Source organism: Martes martes, assembly GCF_963455335.1.
Source record: "Martes martes genome assembly, chromosome: 12".
In the NCBI taxonomy this organism is placed as follows: Eukaryota; Metazoa; Chordata; class Mammalia; order Carnivora; family Mustelidae; genus Martes; species Martes martes.
The window spans coordinates 63,602,729-63,613,114 of NC_137900.1; the positions used below are offsets into that span (position 1 = coordinate 63,602,729).

The 10,386-nt window shown below is 49.8% G+C and overlaps 1 protein-coding gene across 1 annotated transcript in view; it reads right to left on the reverse strand.

The window, feature by feature from the left end:
• TRIM14 (tripartite motif containing 14) overlaps positions 1–7,681 on the reverse strand; it is a 26,338-nt gene extending 18,657 nt beyond the window's left edge. Inside the window, exons 1-2 of the mRNA XM_080820548.1 lie at positions 6,361–7,681; positions 3,744–3,839 (exon numbers count right to left, since the gene is read on the reverse strand). Of these exons, the coding sequence (XP_080676674.1) occupies positions 3,744–3,839; positions 6,361–6,594 (330 nt within the window). The 5' untranslated portion in view covers positions 6,595–7,681. The remainder of the gene's footprint in view (positions 1–3,743; positions 3,840–6,360) is intronic.
• Positions 7,682–10,386: the final 2,705 nt, after the last annotated feature.

A 10,386-nucleotide genomic window follows, 5' to 3' on the forward strand; every position in this document is an offset into this window, starting at 1 on the left:
ATGGATTAAAGACCTAAATGGGGGCACCCAGGTGGCTCCATTGTTAAGCATCTGCCTGAATTCTGCTCAGGTCATGGTCCCAGGGTCCTGGGATCGAGCCCTGTATTGGGCTCCCTGCTGGGGTGGAAGTCTGTTTCTCCCTCTCCCACTTCCCCTGCTTGTGTTCCCTCTCACTCTGTCAAATAAATAAATAAGACCTTTAAAAAAAAAAAAAATGACTTGGGGCACCTGGGTGGCTCAGTGGGTTAAGCCTCTGCCTTCGGCTCAGCAGGGAGCCTGCTTCCCCCCCATCTCTCTGCCTGCCTCTCTGCCTACTTGTGATCTCTCTTTGTCAAACAAATAAATTCTTAAAAAAAAAAAAAAAAGACCTAAATGTTAAAGACCTGAAACCATAAAAATCCTAGAAGAGAGCACAGCAGTAATTTCTCTTACATAAGCTATAGCAACATTTTTCTAGATATGCTTCATAAAGTGAAGGAAACAAAAGCAAAAATAATCTGTTGGGACTACATCAAAATAAAAGGCTTTTGCACAGCAAAGGAAACAATCAACAAAACCAAAAGGCAACCTCCCGAATGGGAGAAGATATTTGCAAATGACATATCTGATAAAGAGTTAAGCACAGCTGAATTTTTAAATATCTGTTTCTTGACCAGGGATGGAAACATAAATGCCCCCAGGAGCCAGGCTGGTAACACAGTGAGGGAGGTGATCAGGTGGGGGCTTGGATACCTGGAGACAGGCACCCTTCTTGTGGGGGTGTCTGGTGCTCAGCTCCCAACGGCTCCCAGGGCCAACTGATTTTCGACAAAAGCAATTCAATGGAGAACACACAGTCTCTCCCCAAGTGGTGCTGGGGCAACTGGACATCCATAAGAAAAAAAAAAAAAAAAAAAAAGAATTGAGCTAAATCTCCCACCTTATACAAAAAAGGAACTCAACAAGAATCACAGACTTCAATGTACAACATAAAATTATCAAACTCTTAGACCAAAAAAAAGGTGGGAATCTTTGGGATGTAGGGCTAGGCCAAGCACTCTCAGTCATGACACCGAGGGCACGATCCATAAAAGAAAAAAATGGATAAACTGAACTTCTTCAAAATTAAAAACTTTCACTCGGCCAAAGCCCCTGTGAAGGCAATGATATGTCAAGCCCCAGACTGGGAGAAAATATTCGTAAACCACCGACCTGACAAAGGACTCCCGTCTAGCTCAGAGAGACAAGTCTCCAAACTCAGCAGCAGGAAAAGAGACAAACCAATCTGGAAGTGGTAAAAAACAAAAACACAAACAACAACAACAACAACAACAACAAAGAGGACAAACAAGCCACCATTAAGCACACGGAAATGTGTTCGGTATCATAGCCGCTGGGGAAACGCAAACGCAGGCCCCAATGGGAGGACCACTGCGCAGCTACCAGAAGGGCTAGAATAGAACTCAGGCAAGTACTATCGGTGGGCAAGGACGAGGGGAGCCTGGATGTCTCATACATGGCTGTTGGGAACGTCAAATGACACAGCCACCCTGCAAAATGTTCTGGCACTTTCTTAAGAAACTAAACATACAAGCCCCATAGGACCCAGAACCAGCGCTGGGCATTTATTGCAGAGAAATGGAAACTACATCCACACAAAGACCCGTACACGATTGCTCAAAGCGGCTTTATTTGTAATAGCTCCAAACTGGAAACAACAAACTATCCTAACATAGATGAAAGCTTCAAATTAAAAAAAAACCAAAAAACAAAAAAACTGGCCGACCCAGACTACCGGATGGCTGGGATATTATTCAGCAATTCAAAGGAATGAACTATTGATACACAAAACAACCTGGAGGGATCTTGAAGGCATTATGTTGAGTGAAAAAAATCTCAAAGGTCGTTCGCCTTATAATTCCAGTTTTATGACATTCTTAAATGCCATAATGACAGAGATAGAGAACGGATGTGTGATTGCCCCAGGTTAGACTGTTGGGGGAGAGTGGGAGGGGTGACTCTAATGGTGTTGTCCGAGGTAGGTGTTGGTGGTGGCGGAATCCTTCTGCATTCCCAAATCTACCCATATGAGAAACTGACGTAGGACTTTATACACACACGCTGTCAACTCTGGTTTTGACACGGCACTAGAGTTAGGTAAGATCTAACCCTAGGGGCAAACTAGGGGAAAGGTACCCGAGCCGTCTTTGCACTGCCTTTGCAACATCCTGTGAATCTGTACTTATTTCAAAATAGAAGTTTAAAAGTTGGGGAAAAGGTTCAAAGAAAGAAAACCCCGTTCCTTAGATGAGGCTGAAGTGTGACCCACTTAGACTCTGCACACGGGTTCTAATTCTTTCCTTGGGGGCCCCCAAACCATATCTGCTCAGAGATCCGCAGACAGTGACTCTGTACCCTGATTCCGTTCTGGCTGAGTGGCCCAAAGCACTTCCCCTATCCCTTCCTGAATCTTTTCCAATGGATGTATTTACCCGAGCCCCAGAGAAATGCTCTTGGAGACATGCGGGGCATCATTACAATGCAGCTGGGGCCCCAGGTGTAAACCACAACTGTCCCCAGCACGCTGGGGCATGCAGCCACAGACAAAGCATGCTGGGTCAATAGGGGACCAATTCTGTTGCCTGGCCTAGCCTGGGCCTCGGCATCTCCCCTCCGCTGCGGGCCTGGCCTCGGGACGTCCTGGGCGCCAGTCTCTCTGCTCTGACTGTGGGGGTCAGTCCAGGGTTCACAGAGCCCTCAGGGGGAGAGGCCCTGAGGAGGGCATCCCACCCAGCCCCCATTTCGAGGAGGGGGCAGCCGAGGCCGAGAGGGGAAGGGACCAGCTCAGTTCACATAAAGGGACAAAAAGACCCAGCACAACTTTTTTAGAGTAAAATGGCAGCTCACAATTATATCAGTCCCAACTTCTCATTTTAAGCCCTAAAAGAATCCATTTAAATAAACAATTCTGGGGGTGCCTGGGTGGCTCAGTGGGTTAAGGCCTCTGCCTTCGGCTCAGGTCATGATTCCAGGGTCCTGGCATCGAGTCCCACATTGGGCTCTCTACTTCTGCAGGGAGCCTACTTGCCCCTCACCGTTCTCTGCCTTCCCCTCTGCCTACTTGTGCTCTCTGTCAAATAAATAAATAAAATCTTTAAAAAAATTAAAAAAAAATTTTTTTAAATTATTTTTAAAAATAAATAAACAATTCTGTGAAAAGAGGAGCCTGAAGAAAGTACTTACTTTTGGAATATATTTATACCCTATTTAGTTTCTTTCAACAAAGCAGTTAGCACCCAAAGAGTTATCTGCACGTTCTTTACACTGCATTTTGCTTTGTTTAAGGTGACTTGGGGTGCAGGGGATGGATGACTAGTCCCTCTAAAAGAATGACCTTGGCGGTGGCGGCAGGTGGCAGGAAAGTCTGTCCCTCCACTTTGTGAGGCGCTATGGGGCAAGACTAGGGCACTGGACAGAGGCAGATCTTCCCCAAGCTAACAACACAGAAGCTTCAGGTACAACACAACACAACACCACACCCCAAGCTTCAAGCTCCTCACTAGCCCGGCCCCTCATGGCCTTACACCTGATTTTGTGTTCTTTTTCTTCAAAAGAGCCCCCTAAGTTCTGGAAGTCCCAAGCCCCACCAAACCAGATCTAAAAACCCTGTTTTTATTTTCCCTTGACTCCACACTGAGGAGAGCCTTGTGTCCGAGGGGGAGTGTGGATATCTCAGCTAGAATAAAGAAGAAACGTCCACTTGCCTTGAGCTTCTCGGCAGCGTCTTCTATGTGGGTTATGTTGCCAACATTCTGCTGCTTCTTGGTTTCCAACTGCTTTAAACATTCTTGGATGAGTTTCTGTATGTGAAGGAGTTAGGAAAAATTAATATTTAATACTGTGACTTTTGAGGTAACAAGCTACCCTGAGGGGCATCTCCCACCCCTGAATTTTGTTCCAGTTGAGGTACCTGAGACTCACAGGTGAGATGAGTGGGCCCAGAGTCACGGGGCAAATTGGAGGATGAGCTGGAACAAGGGTCCCTCTGATCCTTGGAAGCCCATGTCAGATATTCTTCAAACCTTGATGCTCCCCTCCCTTTTTTCTAGAACAATCCTACTTATGACCCATTTTTTTCAAACAGGGCCTTAAGGCAAACAGCTTGGGGACAGAGGAAGAGTATTCACTTATAGAGTCACTATTAACTGAACACCAACTACGTGCCAGGCCCTGTTACAGGGCCTGCCCACGTGGAACATACATTCCAGAAAGAATGTGGGCCTTTGGCCTGGACTGGGCTTCAGAAGACCTGCACGTGTGAGGCCTGGGGGGGGTTCATGGTCCCATCTCCTTCCCACCTAAAATAGCTCCCTTCCATATGTCTCTGTTTTGCAACTGCCATTTTTCCACGGGTGGGCTCTGCGACCCTCTTCCCCACAGGTTTGACCTCACCTCTATCTGGAGTTTCTTCAGGCTGGCCTTACACTCAGCTGCTGGGCCCAGGTCTGGCTGCCCAGCCAACTGACAGCTTCCTGAGGGCAGGCCTGCTCCATTCCTGGCTCCTCCCCCAGGGACCAGGGAGTGACCCAGAAGTGTTTGCTGAATCGAACACAGTGACCAAGGGCTGCCAGCTTCAAGTGGAGAGCGGGGGCCACCCAGCAAGCTATGAAGAGCACCAGCCTGAGTCACACAGGACTTCCTAGGTCTGAGTCCCTTTCAGAGGAACTGAGCGAGTGACCTCACCTCTCTAAGCCTGTTTCCTCCACGATAAACCTGGAGCTAACCCCATAGCATCGCCACAGAGAATGAGAAGTACACAGAGTGCCTGGTGCAGTGCTTGGCAGGGACTAAGTACTCAACAGAGTTGTTAGCTGTCATTGTCACATCCAACAAGCATTTGCTGCTGTGTGCAGCTGTATTCTAGGTAGTGGGTGAGGGTGGGGACACAATGGGACCCCAACTATAAGCCACAGCTGCAAATTCCAGGAGCACATCCTTATCCCACTGTGATTTCTGAGCTTTCAAGTCTAAATGCTGTCCATCACCCCAAGAGAGCCCAGCCTCCCGGTGTCTGGGCCTTCCAATCCCAGGATGCTTCTCCTGTCAATGCTACCTGGTAAAATTCTACTCAGCCTTCAAGGACAGTTCCAGTGGCACTCCTCCAGGAAGTCTTTCTGGGCTCCCTCTTCCTGCTTCACACTGTCTTCCCTCCAGCTTCCCAATTACAATACTTATCACACTATATTGTCACCATCTGTTCTCATCCCACCAGCCAGGGAACACCTCCAGATCCAGGAAGAATCTATCTACTCCTTAGCTCATGGCACAAAGTATGTGCTGAATGGATGTCTGATGAGTGGATGGAAGGACGATGGATAAACAGGTGAGTGGGTAGGTGTGTGAACACAAAATGAGTATGTAGGTGGGGAGGTAGGTAGGTGGGTGGACCTACCTATGAGACACCCAAGCCTATCTCTGGAAAGCAGCCATGTGAACTCTGGAAACAGCCTCTGAGGAGCTATTACTATTACAACCATTATATAGATAAGAAAAGGAGGATCTTGGAGGCAGAGGTGGGCCTTAAACCCAGGACTCCACCAACTGGACCAGCTCCCACAGGGCCCATTTTCATCCAGCTCCAAGGTTGTCCCAATGTGAAGACAAAGGTCATTAATCACAGAAGACTTCCTGGAGGAGGAAGTGGTAGACTCTACATCTGTCAGAGACAGGAGGGCCTGCCTATCCCAGGGGGGGCCGACAGATTTGACCAGAGCCACAGAACAAGTTGTCCTCAAGGCCAGAACAAGAGTGGAGAGCCCCTGATCACTATTAGGATTATGTATAGGTGAGGGCTCCAAGATGAGAAGCCAGTGGGGACAACCCAGCTGTGGAATCCTGGGGTGAAAGGCAGCCTCAGCTTCGAGTTTTCCTTTTCTTATCAATAAAATGGCTGTCACAGCTCCCCACTTCCCGTGGAAGGGAAGTGCCATGACGAGGAAGGGGGGAGGGGAAGGGCAGGAGTTGGTGGCTGGAGGCTGCTCCTATGGCAGTCAATCAAGCAGTCCTCAGGCCCTGACTGTGAACTTCAGGAGAGAAAACCAGAGGTGTCTGTAAGCTTTTCATCCGTGTTAACCGGCAGACCTTCTTCCAGCCCAAGGGCAGTGTGGTGGACCCGCGTGGTGGACGAGGTCAAGGACATCTGCGTATCAGCCAGGGCGCCCAAGTTCTCACTCCCAAACCCACCTCTTCTGAAGTTTAACTGATCGTTGGCAACAACAGGTGGGCCTCCCTGCGGCTCCAGGCCTAACCAGGAACCAGCCGCCAACCCTGCGCGCGCCTCCCCGCCCGTTGCACCCCCCCGCGCGCCGCCCCGGTCCCCACCTGCACGTGCACCGCCTCTTCCAGCGCCAGGCCGACCGGGTGGCCGCGGTGCGCGCCCAGCACCGGGCAGAGCGCGCACACGCAACGGCGGCATTGGCGACAGTAGAGCTCGGCCACGCGGTCGCCATGCTCCGGGCAGCGCCAGCCGCTCGCGTCCTCGGGCTCCGGCGGCCCCGGCCCCCCAGGTGTTCCCGGCCCCCCAGGTGTCCCGCTCCGCGCGCCTGCGCCGGCCATTCAGCCCTCGGGTCCCGGCGGCCGCAGTGCGGGGGAGGGGCTCCCGCGGAGAATCGAAAGCGGGGCGGCGGGGCGGGGTTGGCTCCGGGCAGGCCCCGCTCCCGCAGGAAGGACGGCTGCGCACGCCCGGCCCGGGTAGCGGCGACATCGGCGCCCTACGGCCCCGTGGGCCGCGCTCTAGCCCGACCTGCGCCGGCCCCTTCCGCGGCGTGGAGGGCTCGGGCCTGGCCTCGCGCCTGGGAGGTGGCAGCAGCCGGATCCACTTTGCCTTGATTCTCTCTGTCTGCCCTTTCCCCGGGAGAAATCACCGTTCCCCCAGTTGTCAGAATCCTAGAAACTCCGATCACCAGATGTAAATTAGTACAGCCAACCTGAAAAACACCATGGAGTTTCCTCAAAAAAGTGAAAAATGGACCTACCCCATGATCAAGCCATCTCCCTTCTGGGTACATACGGGAAGATTACGAAGTCAGTATCTGGGAGAGCTACCTGCACTCCCGGGTGCCTTGCAGCGTTATTCACAACAGCCAAGGCGTGGAAACCACCAGTGTCCATCCATGAATGAATGCTGTGTGTCTACATGGTGAAACGTTGCTCAGACCCAAAAAAGGAAATCCTGCGATTTGCCACCTGGGTGAGTTCGGCAGACTTTATGCTTAGTGAAATAAGCCAGGCAGAGAAAAACAAATACTGTTTAGTTTCACAGAGATGTGAAATAAAAAACAAAAACAGCAACAACAACAAAAAAACCCGAACAAAATCAACAGTTGAACTCCTAGCAACCGCATGGAATGGTGGTTGCGAGGGACTTTGGAGGTGGGGGAAAAGAGTACAGACTTTTAGTTGTGAGACGCCCAAGTTTGGGGGACCTAAGGTACAGCCTGGTGACTCTAGTTAATAATACTATACTTGAAATTTTCTGCGTGTAGATCTCAAGTGTTCTCACTGCACACTATGTGAGATAATGTGTTAATTAACTTGGTAATCATTTCACAAGGTATACATATATTAAATCATCACATTGTACATCTTTAAAAATCATGTACAATCTAAGTATATACAACTTTTGTCAATCGTATCTCAATAAAGCTGGAAAAAAATTCTCAGTTCCTATCCTTGGCTCTTAATATCTTTGATCCCTGCCCTGTCTATGCTCTACCTTTTGCTTGTTTCCAGACCAGGAATAGGCAGTTTTTTCTGCTTGGGACCTCTTTTCCCCCAATACCCTTTGCCCTGCTTACTTCTATTTATCCTTCAGGTGTCTGCCTAAATTTCACCTCCTCCAGGAAGCCCACCTTGCTTATTCACCCAGAGCAGCCCACACTTCCCCTAACCTGGCCCTCATCTTCCTTCCAAGCATGACTAAAAACTTCAGAAGGCAGGGACCAAGTCTGTTTTATCTGTTTCCCAGCCTGGTCTCTGGTCCAAACAAGTAGATAATTTAATTGGTATTTGTAGAACAAATCAAGAAAAGGAAAGCCCCAGGTATTAAAATGTCTAGGCAGATGTTGTTTATTATTTTGGTACATTCTTTCCATTGCACGATTTCACATCTATTTATTTTCATTTTTATTTCTTAATTTTTTTTTTTTACAAAGGTAAAAGGAATTTCAGAAACAACATTAAAACAATCAAACTATTTCAGGCACGGTTTCATATTAAAAGCATAGATCTATTTTTGATTTCCTTCTTCCCTCTATGATACAATCTTAAATTTAGTTCCAGGAAGAACATTTACTGTAGAGCTAAGGTGGATATGCCCCAACGCTCATCTCCCAGTGCTGTCTTCATTCTCAGAAAGCTCCTGAGTCAACGGTCAGGGGCCTCCCGGAGGACGGAGTAAAGAGATGAGTGCACATTCTGCTTTGCCCTGAGTGTGCAGGCCTGACCCTGCAGATGCTGGGCAACCTCTGCTTCATCAGTCAAGAACATAAACAAAAATGCAATTTTAAAAAATGGCTTAAAAAAATATTTGATAAAAATTACCTATCCCTCTCCCTTGCTGTGAAATAATTTAAATAATTTATTCTAGTTTAAAAAAAAGCAAACCCAAAAAACAAGTTTGTTCACAGATGCCTTCACATTGCTTTTAAGCATGAGGTCTGGGTCCCTTAAGAGCCTGAGAAGGTTCTGTGCAGAGGAGCATTCGGGAGGCTTCCCAGACTCAGCCCCAACTCCGGCTATTTGCAGCCAGTGCCTGTGGGCATGATCCTTCTTCATTCTCTGAGAATGACATGGGGATAGTGTCATCATTCTGACCAGGGGGGCGATGCCCGCCTGGCCCATGTTAGAATTAGAGCTGGACATGCCAGGGAGTGGAGGTGGAAGGGCTTTGTAAACTGTGGAGAGCTGACTGCCCATGAGGTGGGAGAGGCAGCCCTACCCAGGGGAGCTCTGTTCCCTCACAACGCCTGGGACATGGCCTTTGGTGAGCCCCAGGGACAAGTCAACAAGACAAGGGATGCGGGCGTCTGGTGTGTGTAGGCAGACAAGGGGACCAAGCCATGGCTAGGGGAGGGGGCACTCGGGGGCACAGAGCCCTCATTGAGTTGTAGCCAGGGGTCCCACAGACACATGGGACACTTCCAACCCGGATTCAGAGGAGGGGGTTAGGTCCCAGAGCCGGTCTGACGTTCGCTGTCCTTGTCTCTACTGCAGATAGGTACAGATGGGCCAGCTCAGTGGCTCTCCAGTCTGTACTGCAGAATGACCTGGGAACTCAGAACATACACAAAGATTCAGCTTCAACTGGCCTGGGATTGGGACTAGGCATCTGTATTTCTCGAACCCTCCTAAGAGGACTCTCACATACAGCCTGGGCTGAAACCTACCAGGCGGGGAGGCCTCCTCCCGTCCCCATCTTAGCTCCAGGATTGCCCTGTGCAGTGGACAAAATCCCATCAGGGCTCATTTAATTTCTGACATTCTCCATCTCTAGCTTGGCTGCTGTACTGGCCGAGAAAGAACCTTAGCGAATGGGCACAGGACACAGATTCACAAAGGAGGGACATATTACTCTCAGGCTGGAAGGGAACTTCAGGGTCATCTGGCCCTACTCCCTTGCCTAGCGCAGTCATCCCTCTCCAGAAGGGGGTGGCCACGGGGTTCTGCAGGCATCCCACAGTGCTGGGGCTCCCTACCTCATAGACCAAAATCTACCTGCCTCTATCCTGGAGAGGACAGGCTCTGTGACCTGAGGGCTTCTGGGGTGGCCGTCAGTGGTCACAGGAACCACCCTGATGTCTGCTCCGCCACAAAAGAGATAAGTGTCTGTCCACACTTGGCTGATTGCGATTGAAGAGAGGATGGTATGGACCTCCTCTCTGAGTTCTAGCACTGGGCCAAAGCTTGACTTATTTCCCCACAGTTAAACTTCCTCTGCTGGTTCACCAATGTCTTGTGAGTTCCTACGGCCCACCCAGATCATTGCACTATGGGTAATTTTCCTCAGGTCAAGGCCACGGCTTCTTGTCTCAGGTGGCAGATCCTGTAGAGGGCAGCACACCCCAGGGTCCCCAGGTTCAGATGGAGAAACTGAGACCAGAGAGGGAAGGACTTGTAAGAGGTCACTGTTGAGCCCAGAATAAACAGATTCCTGCCCTGCGGGCTGAGAGCTGCATCAGACCAGGAGCAGCAGAGAGACAGACCCAGCAGACCAGAAGCTTGACCCAGCCCTGCCATGAACCCTCTGTGGATCCTGATCACTCGTCTCTCTCTGGGCCTCAGTTTCCCCACCTGTAAAATGAGGAATTGGGCCAGATCACTGCTTTTTGAACTTCTCAATGTTTTTTC